The sequence below is a fragment of the Elgaria multicarinata genome, chromosome 5 (genome assembly GCF_023053635.1).
Source record: "Elgaria multicarinata webbii isolate HBS135686 ecotype San Diego chromosome 5, rElgMul1.1.pri, whole genome shotgun sequence".
Taxonomy (NCBI): domain Eukaryota; kingdom Metazoa; phylum Chordata; class Lepidosauria; order Squamata; family Anguidae; genus Elgaria; species Elgaria multicarinata.
The window spans coordinates 43,995,521-44,018,808 of NC_086175.1; the positions used below are offsets into that span (position 1 = coordinate 43,995,521).

General features: G+C 42.4%; 1 protein-coding gene across 1 annotated transcript; it reads right to left on the minus strand.

Moving 5' to 3' along the window:
* IL18RAP (interleukin 18 receptor accessory protein) lies at window positions 1-22,293 on the minus strand. Its single transcript, XM_063127669.1, has 11 exons — window positions 22,167-22,293; window positions 21,194-21,356; window positions 18,318-18,588; window positions 15,766-15,943; window positions 15,008-15,185; window positions 13,691-13,759; window positions 11,203-11,317; window positions 9,473-9,627; window positions 6,944-7,084; window positions 1,684-1,854; window positions 1-407 (listed from the first exon to the last, which is right to left on the minus strand). The coding sequence occupies exons 2-11, from the start codon at window positions 21,261-21,263 to the stop codon at window positions 1-3; spliced, it is 1,755 nt and encodes a 584-aa protein (XP_062983739.1). The 5' UTR covers window positions 21,264-21,356; window positions 22,167-22,293.
* Between the last annotated feature and the right edge of the window lie 995 nt (window positions 22,294-23,288).

The following is a 23,288-nucleotide window of genomic DNA, read 5'->3' on the forward strand; positions in this document are numbered from 1 at the left end:
TCAGCTTCTCCGCTCACCAGTGGCTTTTCTGTCATTCCTGCTCTGCAACCTGCAGGGGCAGGGAGGAAATGAAAGCCACTCGCCCTGAGCTCCTTTGCTATGTTTCACTGGCATGTAATACCGCAATTTCTTCCAAAACGGCTTATTGGCAGCGGGAGAGGTAGCTGATTTCCAAGTAATCCTGGGCAAAATCTTGAGCGCTTTCTTCACCTTATGAGGCAACGACTGTGGCTCCTGGAATGGCTCAAACTGAATTAGGATGAGTTTTATTGTCTTATCTTCCAGCATAGTGTTGACTGCAGCTTTGAGTTCAAAGAGGGCCAGTGAGTTTTTGAAATAGCTTGGGCTTAAAATCATTATTGCCCGTCTGCTCTTTTTGACAGCGGTTACAATGTCATCAGTGTATGCTGGGGAAAGAAACCATGATCATGAACAGATTTTTACTTATTTATTTCTTTTTATTTTAAACTGTGCCTTCATCCACACATAGATCCCAGGTCAGTATATACAAAAACTCCAAATGTGAATACGTGACTAAAATAAGATAAAAACAATAGCCTCCTCTCTGTATGTAGTCTTATACCTGGTACTTGGTGGTGAATATTAGAATCCTAGGAGGTGTCTATATGACTTATTTGCCCCGGTTATACGGCACATCCACCAACTCGCAGCTACCAGCTTCGACTTTTCTCTGAAGCTGCGTATTTAAAAAGTTGGGGATGTACCCTGACTTTTTCCTTTGAAGCGAGGTCACCACAGTCCTTCCAGCCTGTGACCTTGCTTCGGCATTAAGCTGGGGGCATTCTGGGGTGGATGGTGACCACTGATAGGAAGAGGGGCAGGGAGCAGGCCACTGGAAAGCCCACGCTCCCTGCTGCCATGGAGATTTCTCGCCCCCACCCTGCAGCAGTGATACCATGGAGTTTTACTCTGAAGGAGGAGGAGTGACGCCATGAAGACACTCCCCTAATTAACAGCTTCTGGTAGATGACAGCTATTCCAGAATTCTGGAATGTGCCATGTGCCATGTGCCACGTGCCCCTGTTGTTTTGTGAGATTTGTATTTGATTATTCAAGGACAGGAATGTCAAACCTCTTACTTCCTGGGGGCCAAATTCAATTTTAGAAACACTCCCAGGGGCCACATTGCAGTGCAGGACAAGCTGGGAGGCAAAAAGGACAGGGGGCAAAATATAAAAAATGCCAGTTTTAGGAGAGGCATCCTAACCTTTTAGAATGGGGAGATGTGCAAAAGCCAGGAAACCAACAAACAGTCACAGTCAGGGGGAAATGCAGCCTGACCATTGTAGGAACCCCAGAGGGCTGGATATATGTTATATGGGTCTTAAGGGCACAATAGAGGGGTTTGGGAGGCTTGTTTAACAAAACTATGGGTCAGTTATAGCCCACATACCATTTGTGTATGGTTTTGTAGTTTACATTGTGGGGCACTGTCAACCCCGGTGACTTATAGAGGGGAAAACAGGATACAAGTAAACCATGAGGATGATTTGCAATAGTGTCATGTTTAAAAACTTCAACTGAGTATTTCATTTGTATGGCCATGGGTTATATTTGACCCCAACACAGGACTGGTATGATCACTTTTCCTATCAACACAGGACTAAAAGTTTTTCCGTTTTTCTTTTTTTTTACATTGGCTATTATGGTGCAAGTTGTTACCTCCTCCTGGAAGGATATCCCGTTCAGAGAGACATAGCTTATATCCATATTCATTTTCTAGAACCTGTGGGAGAAACTCCAAGGCAAATTGCTCCTCATTGTATAGCGCTTGATCTGCTTCAGGTGAATCTGGTTTTGCGTAGGACACAAAGGCATCAAATTCCTTTGAATCTAAAAATAAAAGAAGAGGCTGTGAAAGTAAGAGGTCATTCTTCATCCTGCACTAATGCCATCCGAAAACCTTGGAGGCTCTGGCAACACAAAACCAGGAAACAAAATGGGTGGGCGATACAGAAGTAAATTCTGAGCCATCATGGTCTGTCTCACATAGTAAACCTTCCAAGACGTTTCACATAAACACTCCTGTCCTGCATATATTTCTTCAGAAGTATCTAACAGTGATTAAAATATGATTCACATCCAAGTAAGTATGTTTAGGATTACAGCTTTAATTAAAATTATAATTTTGAGATTCTATTTGTTTTTTGACTTAGTTGTAAGCAAGTAACCTCTAGGAGCTGCTAAGGATGCAAGTTTATTTTTCTGACAAGAATCATAAGGAGAGGCTTTCTTTATCTGTTTCGTAGAAGAAGGTCTTGTGCAGTTGGAAAGGTTTGCCAATGTCTGCATGGCGGGGGGAGGGGGGAAATCAACAGGAAAAGCTTTTCCATTGGTTAAAAGTTTCACTTGTTGAATTTTTGACTAGAAGCAGTTGTAAAGCATAGAATGGTGAATGCAGGATGATTGGTGAAGAGAGATGTTAGTTGTGGGCTTCATAACTGAAGCCATCTCAAGGTGGCCCCCAAAGGATCATTAATTATGGAGTCTAAAATTATCTAGCTGTGGTGTCTTCTTTTTTAGAAGAAAAAAACCCTTTAAAATAACACCCATTCATTCATAGTGTCATTCTAATCAAGATATTTGGAGGGGTACATGGCAACCCTGCTGGCAACTGCCTACAGCTGCTCCAAACCACTTGAAGCCGCATGGAAAAAATATGCTAAAAGAATGGAACACACACATACACACAAGATGTTTCCAGCTTTGCCTTTATTGATAAGCTGTCCACCCCCTGAAAATTTGAAATTTTACCTGCCTCTTACCTATTTTCTTTTCCCATTTTCTTCTACCTAAAGCCTCCTCTCCCCCCTCCCCAACGGTGAAGAAGTTCCAAACAAATGCTTCAGAACAGCTCTAGATGGAATATGCATGTCCTTGACCCCATTTCATCCTCACAATGATCCTGCGAGGAAGGCCAGGCTGAGCGATAGTGATTGGCTCAAGACAACTCAGAGATCTTAATGGCTTGGTGGGGATTTCAGCCTGTCCCAATCCAACACTCAATCCACTATGGCACACCACCCCTGGAGGGCAGAGAGAATCATAGAGGAGTAGAGTTGGAAGGGGCCTATAAATCCACCAAGTTCAATCCCCTGCTCAGTGCAGGAATCCTCCTTGGTTGCAGGATAGCTGTCCTGCAACCAAGGAGGTACAGCAGAAATGAATATGAATGGTTTCTAAAAGTCCTTCAAAAACTAGTCATTCTTCATTTTACCAGTAGAGGCCACTACAAGACAAGACATGCAATCCAGAAGAGCAAAGAGGATTTAACTGCTGCTTTATTGCCCCACCAAGAGCTACTGTCACATAATAATACATTTTGACAAGGAAGTTGTTTCCTTGCAGGAAACAGAATTGTTCCCATATTTAGAATGGAGTGTAGGATTGTGGCACACATGTGTGTAAGTGTATGTGCCTGCATGGTGCACAAATGCTGGGAAACAGCGGCAAGACACAACTTCCCAGCACATGCATAGGTAGCAATTTGCACACATATAATAATCCTCCTAAGTTGTGACCTGTGTAGAAATCATGCCATTTCAAACATGGAAGTGGCTACTATGTAAGCTTGTAGAAATGGTCCATGCAACCTTAACTGATGCACTGTGTGAAGCACTATCCTACACAGATTTACCCAGAAGCAAGTTCCATTGAGTTCAATGGGGCTTACACCTAAGTAAATGGGTTCAGGATCCTGTACCCACTTTCCAGGGACTCAGAAAAAGCCCCACTGAGCTCAGTGGAACTTGCTTTCTGTGTAGACGGGGAAAGATTGCATAGTTAGGCTCTGAAACCCGTTTAAGCACAACACTTTTGCAAATATACTGGACCATCCATGCATGATCTTACTACAGTTCTAGAGAGTATTTTGGATAGCGGAGAGGTGATTTTAACCTACAAGGACCGTACCCTGATCATAGTTCTAGATCGATCTCCACTGTGTTGCTGCAGACAGAACGTTTGGGTCCGATAAGGGCATCTTACATTCACATTCTTGCTGGTATGTGATGCTGCTATGGCTATGGGTGGCCACAAACAATTCTTTCAACCTAATGTTCCTAAGAGGTCTGCTGTGAAGCTAAAAATGCCACACTAGCTTCCTTGAACAGAGAGGAGGATGCAAACATTTGTCTACAGACAAGTGAACCCCCCCCCCTTTTCTTTTCTTTTACATCTATTCATGTTTAATCCACTGAATTTTTAGATCTGCTGGGTACTTTTGATGTGCTTTTTTGTAGTGGTAAAAAATTAGCTTTGGACATTCCAAATTTTACTTAATTACCACTCCATAGTAGTTTGCTGCCAAATTACAGTGTCTACCACCAACTTTATTTGGCCACAACCACATGGCAGGAGGCGGGAATTACATGGGCAAAATGACCCTCGGACCCCTCATAGCTGTAAGCCATCAAGAGAATACTGTTATCGGGTGGCATACACATATTGTAAAAGAATGGAATACAAGGGGCGTGTTTTTAAAACAGATCACTGGTCATGCTGTACATACTCATGCCATTTCCATCTCCAGCAAACTGGCTTTGTAAGTTATTATTATTATTATTATTATTATTATTATTATTATTATTTATTTATTTATTTATTTATATAGCACCATCAATGTACATGGTGCTGTAAAGAGTAAAACAGTAAATAGCGAGACCCTGCCGCATAGGCTTACATTCTAATAAAATCATAATAAAACAATAAGGAGGGGAAGAGAATGCAAACAAGCACAGGGTAGGGTAAACAGGCACTGGGTAGGGTAAAACTAACAGTATAAAGTCAGAACAAAATCAAGTTTTTGTATTGTATCAGAAACCTGCAAATCCTGGTAAGAGCAGAACAAAAGAAAGGTGCTTGTGCAACCGATTGGTTATCACCAACCTTGTTAGATTGTCCTAAAGATTATGATCTCTGAGTCTGGAGATAAAAATAAACGAATTTAATACTGTATTCTCGTGACCTATTAAAAGTCAGCATCTTAAAATCTACCATACATTTCTCTTATAAAGACCAGCTGCCATGAACTTTGTCTTAATGCATGAAGGTGGGTTAAAAATGTTTAAAATAAATGTATAGAGAGAGATCTTGGTAGGATCTACGCTACTGCTTTAAAACCGTTTTTAACAGCATTGACAACTGTTGGAGCCCAGGACACACTCCAGTTACAATCTTCAAACCATTTTCAAAGTGTTTTATCCTGCTTGGTGTAGAAGCTCCATCAGACAAGTGTTTTATTGCACATTCTTTACTGGGCACTCACAGATTTTTGCGGGTCCCTCTCACGATGACGTCTACCTCCTGCGCGCCTCCCGCCCCTTCTAGCCTTCTTCATATGACAAAAAAAACCACCCTAGTAAGTCTGACTTATTTTTAAAGATGGAAGTTGTTGCTATCTCCTGCTGTGTGCAGGAGAAGCAGCACGATCAAAATGGCCCACTGAATGGGCCACGTGCACAAAGCGTGGGTGGAGAAGCGTTGGTAAGCAAACACGATTTCCTCCTGTGTGATGACGTCTAGTTCTGACCCTTAACTGTTCTTCCAAGTTTCAGTTTTCTTAGAAACCTTCTGGCTTTTCAACTAACTTGTTGAAAACAACTTGTTGTTGTTCAACAACTTGTTGTTTTTAAATGGATACTGTTGTTTTTATACTGTTATTTTTATGTTTCTGATGGTTTTTAAAATTTTGTATACTTTTTAATGTTTACCATTTTTAACTGTTGTAAACCGCCCAGAGAGCTTTGGCTGTGGGGCGGTATATAAAAGTAATAAATAAATAAATAAATAAATAACATTTCCTGAGTTTGTTTTTATTCAGCTACCTTCTGCTTGAGCACAGTTGTCTCTTCTGCCAGCTTTCTCTGTGCTAGGATAAATAGGTCTTCTTATAATAACATCTCCTAAGATTTCTCTGATCCAAAAGAACCAAAGAGCCATGCTCAATTGGACCCAAACATTATCTATTCCAGCATTCTGTTTGCACAGAGGTGAACCAGATGGCCATGGGAAGCCCACACAACTGCCTCTGGATCATGATACCAGAATGATATTGGATCATTCTGGTATTTTCTTTTAATTAGCTATGCTTGAGCATGACGTTCATGCTGCCGGACTCATACTGAAAATGTAGAACTCATACTGTAGGACTTCTTTCCCCCTTTTTCCACTCTGCCACTTCTCACCATGGTTGAGTCAGAAGATGATAGCAGTGGCCTAATTATCATTCGTCCCCTCAAAAAATTCCCCTGGATCATTTACAATTTAGCAATTTTCTTATCATTTGGCAATTTTCTTCTGTGCTGAGCTTCCAGGTCCTAGTCCAATACTCTTGGCCAGACACCCCCAACCCGGTGCTCTTCAAGTGTTAGAGGTTGAACTACAACTCCCAATGGCCATGCCAACTGGGAACGATGGAGGTTGCAGTCCAACACATCTGGAGGGCAATGGCAATGGTTTGGGAAGGCTGCTATAGCCACTATACCACCCTTCATCAACCTGGTATCCTCCCGATGCTTTGCACTACAACTCCCATCATCCCTTTCCATTGCACGTACTGGCTGGGACTGATGAGAGTAGTAGTCCAAAACATCGGGAGGGCACCAGGTTGGGGAAGGCTGCACTCTGCCATACTACTCTGAGGAAATGTCATAAATATAGTGAAGAGAGCATTACAGATATTTGTGTGTAAGGTATTTTGTTCCCTTTGGGCAGTCACAACCCTTACTCTGTAAGGCTTACTGAGTTGCTGTGAGCATAAAATGTGAGGTTCTTTGTGCACCCCTTTGAGGTCCTTTGAGGAAATGTGGGATATAAGCATGATAAATAAACAAACAAATAAATAAATAACCATTCACCAAATGATAACTGATGAGCAAAGATGCTATAAAACATAAGAAGTTTGTAACTCAAAAGTTCTTACCATATAGAGTTTCAGCGCTGGCCAGATAATTCCGATAAAACAACACTAGCTCAATCCAGCGCCAATAAATCAGCACACCTCCCGAAATGACTCCAAATAAAATTATAACGGTACAAGACAAAGTGACCAAGAAAGGCACAGCTAAAAGTAGAAGGAAAAGCATTGCTTTTTTTTAAAAAAAAATCAAAAATCAAACATAATGCAAAATTGATGAGAAGCTAAAAGATATCATTAAACTGCCATCTCTTAAAATATCTGGACAAGGATCAGAAGGTGACTACCTTTCCTGTATATGCCCAATTGACCCCTGAGATCTTCTGAGGAGGCCTTTCTGGTCACTTCATGAGCAGTGGGATGTTATTAGCTAATGGCATGGAAGCGAGCCTTCTCAGTGGTGGCACCTGCTCTTTGGAACACTCTCCCTTGTGTGGTTTTAGAGGCAGAAATGATGGCAAGTTTTAAATGCCTCTTGAAAACATATTTGTTCACACTGGCTTTCTCTGACTTGTAATGGATTATTTTACTGCCCTCTTTTATTGTTACTTTGTTGTAACGTTTCTTAAATATTTACCTTGTTTTTATATTATTATATTGTATTTTTCATGGAAACTGCTAAGGGATTTCAGTATATTAAGCAGTATAAAAGTATTATACAATAATAATAATAATAATAATAATAATAATAATAATAATAATAATAATAACAACAACAACAACAACAACTAAATTAAACACAAAAGCTGAATATAAATATACTTTCCAAAGAACAATGGAATAGGTTTAAAGTTGAACACACATTTTCTTACAAATTTGTTTTCAGAGCAGAGAATATGAGAATATATTCACATAGAATATGTGATTCTATGTGAATCACACATAGACCCTGCTGAGACGACACGCTAAGCAACAGTAGTTAAGCATTTTGAGCAAAACATTATGGCTTAGTGTGAACCATTCCTAAACAAGGTGGCTACATAACAAAGGTTTAAACACGTTCACTAACCTAGGGTGACCATATTTGGGAAACCAAAAGAGAGGACACCTAGTGTGTGTGTGTGGGGGGGAAGCAGCTTTCTGAGTCCTGCAGAAAGTACGTTATTCCCCTGCCACCTTAAAGAACCCGATTGGAGTGGAGGAGGGGAAAGGATTTCATTCTGCACCACCACCATCCACTCCAATTGGGTCCTTTTCTATAACGTCCACGAATGACCCACTTTCCCCTTTAAGACCTCAATTGGAGCTCGGGGTGGGGGAATGATGTGCCTCAAGAAAGCATGTCATTCCCTCCTGCCATGCTAATGGCAGCCTTAAAGGGGAAGGTGTGTCATTCCAGGACATTATTGAAAATTATAGAAAATCCCCCCTGACACCATGGAAAGAACAAAAACCAGGACAAATCCAGGGAAATCCTGACAGTTGGTCACCCTAACTAACCTTTTACTGCAAAAGGGTTAGAGGCCTAACCATGGCTTAGTGCAGTGGTTCCCAAAGTGGGCAGTACTGCCCCCTTGGGGGCGGTGGGATTGCATACTAACCAACAGGGCACTTACACACACACCCCCGAGTCTCCTGCGTCACACTGATTCTGTTGCACAAGCATTGCCCACCACTTGTGCAATGGCAATTCAGTGCTTCTGAGGGCAACCCCAGAATTTGCAACAACATCATTTCCAAAAGGAAACAGGTCAGTGGAGCGCACTTCCTTCCAGAAACAAGTGCTTCTGTTTGTTTTGGGTCTTCCTCTAGGCAGCCCTAAATCTCCCTTGCGTAAGTGGTGGGTTTCACTTTTGCAATGGAATTGGCGGAACCCACTGTTTGTGGAGTGGAATCAGCAACACGGAAAGGACTCAGTGGGAGCATAAGTGCACCACTAGATACTGCCATGTGTTTTCACCCTAAAGTAAATTGGAATATAGATCATTGTGGAAAGCAGAACTTTGTGACAGAAAGAGGAGGTAGTCTTATTCAAGGGCCTGGGACAATCTCAGTCAACTTGGTGGATACAGTGTTCCATGCCTTGACCACCTCTCATTTAGATGACGGAAACTATGGCTAGTGCAAAATTCAGCAGACAGTGATGTGTATAGATCCAGTAACACCACTGGCTTCTTCTTTGTTTCTGAGCCCAATTCAAGGATATTGTTCTTACCTGTAAAGCCCTAAATGTAAAGCCCTTGGGGTCAGGGAATATGGGAGACAGACTAAGCTCCATTTGTAAGCTTCTCAGAGGTATCTAGCTATCTACTCCAGGAAGCAGAATGCTGGACTTGCCCACCAGGGCTCTTCCAGTGTTCATAAGAGGGCAGGTGTTTGCTAAAGTAGGGCATGAAAAGAAAGAGCTGCTAAACGTCTTTCCTGGAAAGGAAATAACACCTCATTGAGGCTAAGAGTCCCAGAGCTTCACATTTCACAATGCAATAGGCTTCATATTTAAAGACAATGTTCAGAGAAGTGAAGGGCAGTTTTAATGAGAGCTAGCACATCAGAGATGTTATCCTAATAAAACAAATCACGTTTTGCTGGGCTTACCTTTATTTGTTCTCCTAAGCTTGAACATGCCTGTAGAGTTTCCAATAGAGTTTTGAGCCAGGCAGATGAAGTGGCTGCTTAAATCCTCTTCAGTTACTTTCGTCAGCTTGAAAATGTGACTGAAGATTTGGCCTTCTAGCCCCTTTGGATGAACCCTAAACAAAATAATGCTTCTGTCATCCATTGACAGCATTCATTCTTGGACATTTACAGAAGTCCTTGATGCCCACCAACAAATATGTTTTATGGTGTATAGCTGGCTGCCCTGATTTCCACAATGGTGGTGACACACAGTGACAAGTATAGGGGCAGCTGCATAGCCACCAACAGAATGAATAAATACCATCAAAAGAAGAAAAATGCAATATCTTGGTCATATTATTCGAAGAGAAAAATACACCATTCTCCAACTGATTAGACAAGGGGAAATTGAAGGGGGGAAATCAGTGGGAAGAAGATGAACAACATGGCTAAAGAACTTAAGGCAATGGTATAGCTGTAGTTGTATACAATTATTTAGAGCAGCGGTGTCAAAAACAAAAATAGCTGTAATGATAACTAACCTCTGATAGGAGAAGCCACCCTAAGAAGAAGAAGCATAGCCACCATCCACATGGAACTCAGGTTTACACAAGAGAGTCATTACCCTGGAGTTTGGCCAAGGAGATCATGTAGGAGCCACCATATTTAGTTTATTACATGTTTAGCTCACCCATCCTCCAAGGATCTCAAGATGGTATTCATGATCCCTTCCTATTTGAACCCCACAACATTCTATTGTATGACATAGGTTATGCTCAGAGATCAAGACAAATTCAAGACTCTACTGTGCTTAGCCCTAGCCTGACGCTCTTGATATCAGGGGTGAAGATCCTCCAGCCTGTGGGCCAGATCTGGGCCATGGGGTTCCCCATGTGGCCCACCAGCTTCTTACCCAGCTCCTTCCCTCAGGCCTTATCCAGTCCTCAGCACCAGAGAAAGGCTATTATTGTTCAAGGTGTGTTCAGTCTTCCTCCCTCCCCTACTGTCCTGCTATGGTCTCTGATCAAATAGGCTTTGCAGATTACTTATTTGTAGAACTTTAGTAGACCACAAGCAATTCTGCTCTCTTAAAGGAAATTCTTGCTGGTCTCTGCTGGACCTCATTATAATTCTGAGGTCAGTGTTTTTGCTTCTGTATGCAAAAGAATTAAATAGGATTCACAGCTCAGGAAAGATTATCAAGGCCGAAGTAGGAAAACAGAAATCTTGACTTCACACTGGAGAAGAGGAAACTGAGGAATAGCCTTCATCAATCCCTTCTAATGACACCTCCATTTTCATGGGGCAGCATCCTAAGCTGTCCATGCACCAGTGGAACCCTCTGATAGCACCATAGGAACTAGAACTTTCTGAAACAAGTGGAAAAATAGGAGAACGCTTCTTTCTGGAACAAGGCAGATCAGCATGCTGACGTGGTCTGATCCAGAAATAAGCATTTCTGCTCATTTCTAGTGTTATTCCAGGAACCACTGGTTCCTGTTGCACTAGTGGCATGCCCTGCTGGGGGGAAATAACTAGAGAGGTACACTGGCATCATGGGATATTGCCCATGATGTGTCTCAGGAGGAATCTGGCAAATAAGTCATAGGAGACATCAAATAAGAATACTGTTCTGACCCTATTTTTTTTCTTTTGTTACTAAGGCCATTAAAAATAGGTTTCTTCTTGCTGTTGGATATTTTCCCTACCATTTTTCCTGCAACAGTTGTTTTCTTTTGCTGTTTTTTCTGAACCATTGCATCAAAGAGGAAGCTTTCATTTCAAAACCAAACTGTGCTTTGCATTCAAGCTCAAGCAGTTGCCCTGAGAAAAGAGGGGGAAAGGGGGAGGGAAATATACATTAAAATCAATAGGCATGTCTTCCAAAACTGAATGTGGAAGTATTTTAGACTAGTTAGAAAATGCTGGGATGATCACTTAATTACAAAGCACTTCATAACTGGCAGTTGAGCATGTTAAACAACGTTTTTGAAAAGCATTGCATTTGAGATAACACTGGGTGACATCAAAGTTTTAACTGTAATATTGATTGATTGATTGATTGAAGGAAAATTATACTGTTCCCTTCCGTACCTTGCCATTCCAATGTTGACGGCAGTTTACAGCAGGTTAAAACAACTATAAAATCACCGTAAAATGGAAGCAGCAAAAGAAACAATAAAACAGCAGTTACAAACAACTTCAAAAGTGTCACTCTGCTAAACGTCTCTGATCCAGCAGGTCAAATGCCTGCCAGAATATTTTTTTAAAAAATGTCTTAAGTGGGCAGCAGGAGAGAGGGACCAAAAAGACCTTTTGAACCTAGTTCCATAATCTAGTCCATCAGCCATGGAGAAGGCCCCATCAGTTGCACTTCCACCACCGTTAAGTTCTACCAGCACTTTGCATTTTTACCTTGGATCACACATAGAGTGTCATCCGCCTGGCGCCTACACTGTACTCCTTTCATCGCCAGCTGAAGACCTTTTTATTCTCTCAGTATTTTAACACTTAATTTTAACTTAAATTTTACTGTTTTAACTCTGTATTTTAATCTTATATCAATTTTTGCTGTGTGGTTTTATCCTGGTTGTGCTTTTTATATTGTATATTGTATTTGTGTTTTTAACCTGTTGGTTGTTTTCAGGGCCGGTGCCAGACTATTTTGTGCCCTAGGCAGGTGAGCTGCTTTCACCCACCCCCACCCACCCCAGCGTACCTGGGCACAGGGCACCATCTTGCCCACCCAGTCGAAGCAAAGCCAGGACACTGGGGGGTGGGGGGCAGGCGTGCGCGCGTGGCTTTACTTCGGCTGGGTGGAAGCCCAGCCGAAGCATAGCCAGGACACTGGGGTGGGGGGGCCGGCAGGCGGGCAGCTTCAGAATGGTGCGCCTGGCCAGAAGCTGCTCTGGGAGAGCGACTTCCGAGCGCGCCATTCCGAAACCGCCCGCCCCCCTACCCCAGTGTTCTGGCTTCCCTTCGGCGCCCACCCAGCCAAAGCGAAGCCAGGACGCTGGGGCGGGCAGCTTCAGAACGGCGTGCCCGGAAGCTGCCCTCTCAGAGCTGCTGTGGGAGAGTGGCTTCCGGGTGCGGCGTTTGGCGCCCCCCCTTACCTTGGCGCTCTAGCCGGCCGCCTGAGTGGCCTTTATGATAGCACCAGCCCTGGTTGTTTTATTATGGTTTTAATTTTTGTGAACCGCCCAGAGAGCTTCGGCTGTTGGGCGGTATAAAAATGTAATAAATAAATAAATAAATAAATAAATAAATAAATAAATCACATGGGAGAAATTGCATTTCCTTACCATTGCCTCTCCTCCCACGCTTTTGTTCCTCATTACTTCCTATTTTGAAAGAGGAAGTAAACAACTTGCACATGGGCCATTCAGTGGGGAGTTAGGATCCCGCCGCTTCTCCTGCACACAGCAGGAGGTAGCAGAAACTTCTGTCTTTAAAAATAAGTTGGATTTACTGGGGTGTTTTTTTGTGGCACGAAGAAGGCTAGAAGGGGTGAGAGGCGCATGGGAGGCAGATGACATTGTGAGAAGGACCTGTGAAAATCCGTAAGTGTCCAGTAACAAGCATGCAATAAAACAGCCGTCTGATGGAGCTCATAGATCTGCAATGCCGCAATCACACTTGCAAGTCATCACAATGCTGTAGTCATCAAGTGATGAACATGAATGTGCAAACTAGTCCATAGATTAGAGTAACTTTTCCAAGGGTATTATCTTTCAAAGAGCTGTCATTGTGCTCACCAAACAATGCAAGTACTATCAGCTGATATTGGTTATCAAGTTTTAAAATAGCAGGCAATCCGAAGGGACTTCTGTGATCTACTTTCAGCCTAGTCAAGGCAAGTGTGAATGAGGGTAGACAAACTGTGGAAAGGCTTTAACCTGTAGATGTCGCATAGCAAATACTTCTTGCAGCAGAACCCACCACTAGCGCATTGGGGAGTTAGTGCTTCCTAAAGTAATAGCGGAAATGCTTCTGTCCAGATTGGTACAGGTCAGCAGAGCTTCCTCCAGCAAGCTCCACTAATCTGTCCCAATCTGGAAATGAGCATTTCTACATGTTTCCAGTTGCCTTAAGGACTGCCATCTCCCCACTGTGCTAGCAGTGGAACACATGGGCAATATAGGATCCTAACCATTATCTTCCAGATTGCAGAACAAGTTAAAAATGTAACCAGCTTACCAGGTTCTACTTCCAGAGTTCTCACATCACTGGGATCCAGAACCTTTGGAGGATTCATCGTGTCTTTTGCTACAATATGAAAAGTGGGAAGTCAAAAGTGGGAAGTCTATTCGGTGCTTCCCAATGACCAATGTAGAATCTATGGCCAGGTTAAACTATTATTGTTTAAAAGTGGAAATCCATGAGAAATCACAGACAGCCTCTGAGAGCTTCTCCAAAACTCAGCCCTTGAACTGAAAGAGCTTCACCAATCCTGGGGTAAAGTCTTCCAGCACTGAACTCTAATCCTTTTTTTAAACGGGAATGAGAAGTAAGACTCATTCCTGTCTCAGGTTGGTGGGACTCTCCTCTTAACTGATATCTGCTGCAGTAGCTACTGCCTCCCGTGTTCCCATAACACCTCTGTGTTTACTGTTTTTAATGCCAGTCAGTTCATTTTATGAATTTCCCCGCTGCTGCAGAAAATACACATGCAATGGGGCTGTATTCACAGTGCTGAGTTGGTGCTGCCTTCCCTCAAAACCCCACATTTTTACTTACCAGGGTGGCATCAGGTAATCCTGATGCCAAGGAGGGAGTGCAGGGTTTCCAGCAGTCAGCTGGGTACTGGAGGCCCCCACCCTCTTCCGGGTGAAAAGCGATCAATCACCAGTCGCCTTCCACCAGGACCCAGCCCTGAAGCGAGGTCAGATGGTGGAAGAGCCGTACTGGCCTCACTCCCACCAAAAAAGTCAGGGTAAGTCCCCGACTTCTTCAAAGCACAGCTTTGTGGGAAAGCCCTGCCATGGCTGTGAATCTGTCACTGCATCATAGAACTGATGCAGCAGAGATTCGCAGCCATCGCAGGACTTTCCCCGTGTATAGACAACCCTCATAACTTTTCAACGGAACCCACAAGATACTTTCAACTACAATTTCTGAACACCAACTAATATCACATCCACACATGGTAATGGGTGAATCTTGGTTAGTACACATTTTCCTAAGCGTGCAATATGTCCCAAAATGGATTCTGTGCACACAGTAACTTCCAAATAAATTAGATTAATGGAGCCTTGAATGACAGAGGGAAATAATCCTCACAAATTCTACTTGAACATGTTTAACTTAAAAATAAACAAATAGAAGTGAGACAGTATATGGGAATCCTATGATGTAATATAAACCAAACTGAGCACTATTTTTAGTGGAAAGGCAGGATATTAAATAATAAATAAATTATATCATATTATATTATGTTACGTATTATACTATATCAGTGCCAGGCTATAAACATTGTATCAGAACATTTAGAATGCCAAATGTATAGTGACTTACAGATGATTGTTACGTCTACTACTGTTCTCATTCTCCACTGGGTATTGTTGTCAATCATCATGTAATCACATATATAAGTACCATTATCTTTGGCGTAGACAGAATGTAACACAATTTTATCGTGCTTAAATTGCAGGCTGGGTCTTATGTCCTTTCGAAGTCTTACTTTTATTCCATTCTAAAGGGAGAGAAAGAAAAGAAGAAAAAAACGGCACACCTTACGTAAGATTGTAAAAAGGGAGTTGGCACCTAGCAAGGGCTGAATCGAGGGACCTGATCCGTCCTCTGCCTCCCCCACACCACAGGATCAGCCTCTCTCTTATGCCCCCATGTCCCGATTTCTGGAATGGCTCAGGGGAATCAGAGGGAGGAAGACGGACACTCCTCCTCCCCTTGTTGGCCTCCTTCTGTCTCTTTCCTTCTTGTCCCCTAAGACAAAATGGTTCAGAAAGATGGAAGAGGCAGAGCTGCAGAGCTGTTCATGAATAAAGAGAAATCCTCCTTTTCTCAGTTCCATGCTGCTCACACCACCCACCCAATAACTCCCATACCCACTGCATCGAAACTGACAGTTGATTCAGTGATCAACAGCCACATGTAGAAAAGTTCAAAATGTTAGTTTCAACCCATTACACTATGGGAAAGCAGGTCTTTCCACCCCACCTCGGATATTTTTTATTGCATATGAATGCAACTCTGATAGAACTGAATAAATAAAGTACCTTTGTGTTTATTGCTCCCAACATAATGACTCTTACCTTGTACCATTTCACTGATGAGCGCTGAAGATTGCTGTAGCAGTTTTTCCCTGGGCAAGCAATAGATGCTCCTTGTTCAACAAGTAGATATCTGTTACTCACAATGTCACCTGAACAATGAGCCACTTCCTTTGTTTGAACAGCTATAAATATATTGAGACAAGGCCATTTTTTCTCCCTGTGGGACACGAAAAGAAAGCTCAGGTGAAATTATCCAGAGAAGCTTAGATCCTGGGAAGGCAGGGGGAAAACACATCTACACGGAGGGGTTGCCCTGGGGTTGCTTTGCAGTAGCGGCACCCAAGTGACGCAGCCAAGTGACGCAGTCGCCATTGCGAAGCCATCTGGGGGCAAACCCTCGAAACTCTGCTCCAAAAAAGTCAGGCTCTTACCCCAACTATTTTGGCAGCAGAGCCTATGGCAGCCCCTGATTGGTTACCATGGGTGGCCCCGCACCTCTGGAAAAGTAAAAAATAAATAAAAACGGGAGGGTGGAGAGGAACGGGCCGTGCCTCCCCCTCCTTTATTTTTAATTTTATTATCTATATCTGTGGAGCTCCGCAGATACAGATAAGAAAAATAAAAAGAAATGGGTTGGGTGGGGAGGAACAGGCAGCCAGAGGGAGGAGACGTGGTTCACCCAGTCCCTCTCGCATCCTCCTCTGGCTGCCTCGTTCCTTCCCCCCACCCCATTTTTGTTTTGATTAATTGTATCTGCAGAGCTCCGCAGATACAGTTTATAAAATTTAAAAGGGGGGGAACGAATGGACAGCCAGAGGGAGGAGAAGTGGTTCGCCCAGTCACATCCTCCTCTTCGGCCTCATTCCCCCCCCCCCCCCCGTTTTTATTATCTGTAACTGTGGAGCTCCACAAATACAGATTATTAAAAAAAAATAAAAGGGGGGAGGAATGGCCCTGTTCTTCTCCTCACCCCCTTTTTTTTGGTTTTTTTTTTTTACTTTTCCAGAGGCACGGGGCCAGAAAATTAGCACTTGCCTTCCTTCCTGTGCAGATGTCGGGAAGGGCAACAGATGCGGGTGCAAGGCACCTCGTGGCGCCAAAGCACCGCTGTCAAGACAGGGGCAGGGTATATTTTGAAAATTGACATGTCTTGTTCATATTCTCAAATTGACATTACAGTTATAATGTACCACTGCATCCTAGATCAATTAGTGATGTTACATTTGTAGAGTGGGGCTTTCCTATCCCTCCTCCACATTGCAGCTCACAGCAACCCACAAAAGAGCTGATCTGGAGGGTTAAGAGCCCCTTGGAAATGGTGTGGGACATGGCACATGGCTCTGCAGATGGAGAGGGGATGTTGATAGAAACTGCAAATCTCCCTTTGCGGGAGCAGAAATACCCTTCCAAGCCACTCTAGACCTCTTTCGATCCTAGCCTATGCATTTAGCACTGTCTCTCATTTCAAAGGAATGAGTAATTCATGTAATGGTGAGGAAATGATGCTGTATTATGTGACATTTAGGTTTAAAAAATTCTGAATGTTGGATGATGAACATCTATAGGGCATTATAGAAATAAAATAATAATATATATTAATACTTTATAAAATGTTGTTTAAATAGAAATATTTTGAAAATTATCCAAAGAATGTATCATTTAAAAATAAAAAAGTAAAATGTAATTCTCTTCTCCCAGGCATTTTAACAGCATTTAACAACGTTAAGTTTGTTTTTAATGGACCCCAGAATTGTTGTTTTTAAATGGATACTGTTGTTTTTATACTGTTTTTACATTTTTTAAATTTTTGTATACTTTTAATGTTTACTATTTTTAATTGTTGTAAACCGCCCAGAGAGCTTCAGCTGTGGAGCGGTATATAAATGTAATAAAATAAATAAATAAATAAAATTAGAATGGAAGTCGGTAGACAGAGTTCGTGTTTTATTTTATAACTGTACAGTATCTAATAGGATAGAACTACGTTCAGAAACCCTTGGGGGCAGAAGGATGGGATATATTCTTTCTAAAGACATGATCCGGCCCAAATTAAGCACAATAATTTCCCATTGATTGATTATCTATTCCCTTCTGTCAGCGAAAAGACTGATATTACAACAGTGGAAGGATAAATGCTCACCTCCTGTAATGCAATGGATTGAAGCCCTTACAACAATTTCAACATTTGAACAGGTGATGTAAAACACCACCTGTAAAATGGGTACCTATTTGAATATTTGGTCTGCTTTTGTTGAAGTTTACATATAGCTCTTGGAAACCTGTATTTTCACACATGCATGCATGCACACACACACTTCACACTTCATATGTATGGATTGAAACTGATATATTCCGATCTATGTAGCCACACTCTTTTCTTTTGTCAAAATTTTAAAATAAATTAAAAAAAAAGTTTGTTTAAATTCACCCATTGAAATCAATGAGGTTTAAAACTTTTTGACTTTCGCTAGAAATGAACATCCTAGGTAATGAAGAGATAATGGTGAGCATGATAAAGGAATTAAACTTTGTAGGATTTTCAAAACATTAGGGTGAAAATGTATTTTAGGTTCTCTGTAACAGCAACCAACCTATTCATGCAGATATATGTTCCAGAATCTTGAACTGTTATTGGATTAAACCAAAGGAAATTCCCCTGAAGTGTGAGGTTGGTGGTTGCCTTATGGAGAAGCTCTGTGACTCCTCCATTGCTTGATTGCTGGTACCACTGCACCTGGCTTTCATACAGACGAGAAGAGTTGAAAATTGAGGCAGGGTCTTCAGCTAGTAAGTCACACGATACAGCAAATTTCTGGCCACTAATGGCCCGATACCTCATATCAGTGTGCTTGTGGGGACATCCTGAAAAAGATTTTAAAGACTCATGCCATTAAAGATGAGAAAGTAACCACGATCAATGCATTTATTCTTCCATGTAAAGCAAGTGAGGTTAGATATAGGCCTTGTAATTGAGGAGGGATCAGACTCTCAGCTGAGACTCATCAGCCATCAAAACTCGCTATTATCATGTGAGTTTAGGTTATCCCTCCCTGATAACCAGCTTTTGTTTGACAGGTACATAGGGAGATAAGAACTTACCAATATCAGTATTGTTTAGAGCAGTTGTCTTCTTCAGCTGGTGTATCACGACCCAAAAGTGGGTGGTGAAATCAATCCAGACGGATCACAGCAAAGTTGTTGCCGTCATGTTGGGCCATTGCGAAATTGTAAAAGTGGCACTCATGGTACAGTTTGGGAGTCTGAGGTGGGTCTTGGGTCTGGACCAGTCGAAGACCACTGGTCTTAGAGGCACTGTGGTGTAGTGGTTAGAGTGTTGGACTGTGACTCAGGAGATCTGTGTTCTAGTCTCCACTCGCCTATGAAACTCACTGGGTAACTTCGGGCCAGTCACTGACTCTCAGCCTAATCTACATCACAGGCTTGTTGTAGGGATAAAATAGAGAGGAGCACGACGAGGAACATTTATGCTGCCTTCAGCTCTTTGGAGGAAAGGTAGGATATGAATGTAACAAATTAGAGTCTTTCGGTTTGGCAGTAACATGGAGATAGGCCTTCTCTGCAGTGGAGCCTGCTCTGTGGAAAGATCTTCCCTCTGAGGTACATCAGGCCTCAACGCTGGCATGTTTTAGGTGTTTACTGAAATCATATCTGTATTTCAGATTTCTTTAAACCAACCTCATGATATTACTGAGTGTGTAAATGTGTGTGTGTATTTATTCTTCTGCTTCAGGTAGAGTGACCACATGGAAAGGAGGACAGGGCTCCTGCATCTTTAACCATTGCATAGAAAAGGGAATTTCAGCAGGTGTCATTTGTATGCATGCAGCACCTGGTAAAATTCCCTCTTCATCACAACAAGCTGAAGGAGCCCTGCCCTCTTGAACAGATACAAAAGAGGGCAAGGCGGCTGGAGCTTTAACTGCTGTGATGGAATTTCACCAGCTGCTGCATGCATGCAAATGACACCTGCTGAAATTCCCTTTTCTATACAGCTGTTAAAGATACAGGAGTCATGCTGCCTCTGTCTTGGGATAAGATGTTTCAGGTAATCAATCAGAATCAGATTCAGAACTAGAAGACGCAGCGCCAGACACCAGCCAGCCTGTACCAGTGGGGGAGGATGCTCTCATGGGCGATTTTCCAGCTGGGAGTCAGCCCTCTCCAGAGCTTATCTCCTCAAGGCCAAATCCTACACACTCAGTGGGAAGTGAGGTTTCTAGCAGAGGTGAGCATCCCAACAAACTAGCTGATGCTAGGATCCGCTAGAAGCTCAAACGCATGGCACGGAAGGAAAGCGTGGGAAAGGTGGTTCGATTAGGCCAGAACCTGCCTCCGTACCAGGCTCACTGAAGTTACGGGCATTTGGGAAGTGGTTTCCTATTCTTCTTGAGCTGACAATTGTCTTGCTTAGTTTGCATAGTTTTGCCTAGGGAGACATTTCCAAAAGGTTAGACTCCCTTCAGGTAGAAGAGACGTTTGTTGCTTAATAAAAACTTTGCGGATTACTTGGCAAGCCTCGTCATTTGTCTCCCATCGAAAGCAGGAGTTTTCTGAGGAACACGACAACAGGAGTCATAGAATAGAATCATAGAATAGCAGAGTTGGAAGGGGCCTGCAAGGCCATCGAGTCCAACCCCCTGCTCAATGCAGGAATCCACCCTAAAGCATCCCTGACAGATGCTTGTCCAGCTGCCTCTTGAAGGCCTCTAGTGTGGGAGAGGCCACAACCTCCCTAGGTAACTGATTCCATTGTCCTGCCCTCCTTTCCATATGGCCACCCAAACTTCAGGGTTTGTTTCAAATGAGAATCAGTATATAAATGTTGCTTATAAATAAATAATCATAAAGAAGAGAGTAGATCAGCATTCCCCAACCTTGTGGTGTAGACTGACCAACAGCGGCTCTTCTCCAGAGTTTCAGGCAGGATTCTTTCTGAACTCTACCTCAAGATGCCAGGTCTGCACCTGAGATCATTTGTATGCAAAATGTATGTTCTACCAGTGAGCTACAGTGCTGCCCCCATCAAATAGGGATAAAAGATGTGAGGATAATGCAGGATGAAGCAGGATGACCATGGAGGAGTCACATATTTGAAGGCCTGTCCATGTGGAAATCATGCCCCACATCAAAACTTGCCACTACCAAAAGGCCAGTTTTAAATGTTTTATGTAGGCCACCTTTGAACACACAGTTTGCACAACAAGCCCACAATTTACAGTAGGCGTTAAGCAAAATTTGTTTAACCCTCAAACAACTCACGATGATCAGGTATGGATGATCCGCATATCACCATCAAAATGGTGGCTGCACGTGCCCGGAACATGGTGCAACTCGTCGTGGGTTAAATAACTCATGACAAGCTGGCCATATCATGCGAACTATCCCCATGCCTTCAGACAATGAGTATTTGAAATGCAGCATGAAGCAGCCTAGCACAATGTCTTACCTGCAACATCAATATCTCTGGCTTCTACTCTGTTCATTAGTAACAGGAAAAACCAGAAAAATATTCGCATTGCTTCCTAGCATTGCACTTCTTCGGTCTTTCGCAAATAGCTTCTACAGCAAGTGAAGGCCCCAATATTGTTTCCTTTGGAATTTTTCTGTACCTGTAAATTGAAAAAAATATATGATCAACCAGCAATGAAAATAACTTGTCCCGGGTAGCTTCTCAATGGAAAGCTTGTCCAGGTAAGCTTTTATAATCAATGGAAAGAAGCTTCCTGTAAAGAAAGGATAATATCTGTTTAGTGGAGGCTGGTGGCACTGCTGTCAGTGGGGCTGTGAATCCGCTCTGGCTTTGTTTAGTACCAGCCAGTATTCTAAAGGAGCTATACAAGTTGCTGAACCTATTTTGAATGGCAGCCTCCTTACCTGCCACTCAAGGTTGCCTTCAGCCATGGCATGGCATTTTTAGCGAACTTCCTCAAAATACTGATAAGAAATCTTCAAAATCGAGTGTAATCTTTTAGTACAATCCTACATATCTACTAAGAGTTAAATCACATTGAGTTGCAGCCTTACAGTATAACCCACACACACACCCCTACCTACCTGGGAGAAAGTCCCATTGAACTTTATGGGGTTTACTTCCAGGAAGACATGTACACATTTGCACTGTTAGTTTCCAGAGGTGAAATGATGATGCATGTGGTTCATTGGATTACCAAGCCATTATTTCAGATTCAGTATATCTACTGCAATCCAACGTTTGAGGCCAATGATTAAAGGAAGAGCTGAATTTGAATTAGAACTGAAAATCTTCACAGTACAACTGAATTAGTGGGGTCTATTTATTGAGATAGTCTTTATGAGACCCATAATATTGCACAGAGATACCTGGTTTCACCTCAGACTTTGTAGCCCTTGTAAATAACACTGCAATATTAAGTTAAAGTAATTAATATTGGAGCACTTACCACTGGAATGGTGATATTTCCTTTCCCGATATCCTTGAAGTCACTTATGGAAAGACATTTGAAGAGCAAAACCCCCACATATAATAGGCATTAAAGTAATCGTTACTGGCTAAACGACAAAAGCAGAAAAAAAATCTCTTCAAATTAGGAAGATTTGCTTAAATCATTAATGAATGAGAGTATTGCAGAATTCGTATCTGAAAGGAGGCTATTATCTGAATAAAAATCTTAAGTCTGTATGCCACAAGGCATAGTAAGAGCTGTGGTTAGTTCTAAACTGGATATGGCGTATGAGTTTCCTTTCAATCAGAGTTTCCTTTACCTCAGTGTCATCACTTCTTCCTCTCTTCATTCATATTTCCGGCAAATGTTCTTGTAAAAAGAGGTATGGGAAAATACCATAATATTAGAATTAAAATAACAATATTCATCATCAATCATCATCATATGTTTACTGAAAAGTTCTCAAGGTTATTGCAATAGGGAAGCCCTCCCCCCACCCACACTCCCCCTTCCCCCTTCTGAAGTTGGCAATATTGGACATATAATAATACACTTTCATTTCTCTTGTTTCCTCTGTACCATTCCAGCCTTATTCCTTTCCTCCTGTCTCCATCCTTGGTGTGAGATTGCGGACAGCAGCATGTGCTTAGTAAGTTATACTAAGTCCACAGCCATATCTAAAAATATATCCAGAGGGAAAAAGTCATGGCATTGAGCTACTGAGTATTCTTCTCTCTCTCTCTCTCCTGCCCTTTCATTGCTGGGCAATAAATTATGCAATTGATTCCAGGGCTGGATCCACAGCGTGGCCAAGTAGAGGATTTTGATGGCTCTCTAAGACCGCCCAAGAGGCCATGTCTCCAACTCTCACTTTGCCGCTTAAAGAGGCAGTATGAGAAAAGTTTCCATTTGTCTGCCCCACTTCATTCATGTAAGACAGCTTTTCCCAACCTGGTGCGCTCTAGAGGTTTTGGACTACAACACCCATTATCCCAACTACTGGCATGCCTGCAGGGTCTCATGGGAATTGTAGTCTGAAACATCTGGGGGATGTTAAAGGAATATCCACCCCTCTTGCTGTTACTTCGCCAGCAGCTGGTTTTCCTTGGCATAGTGCCT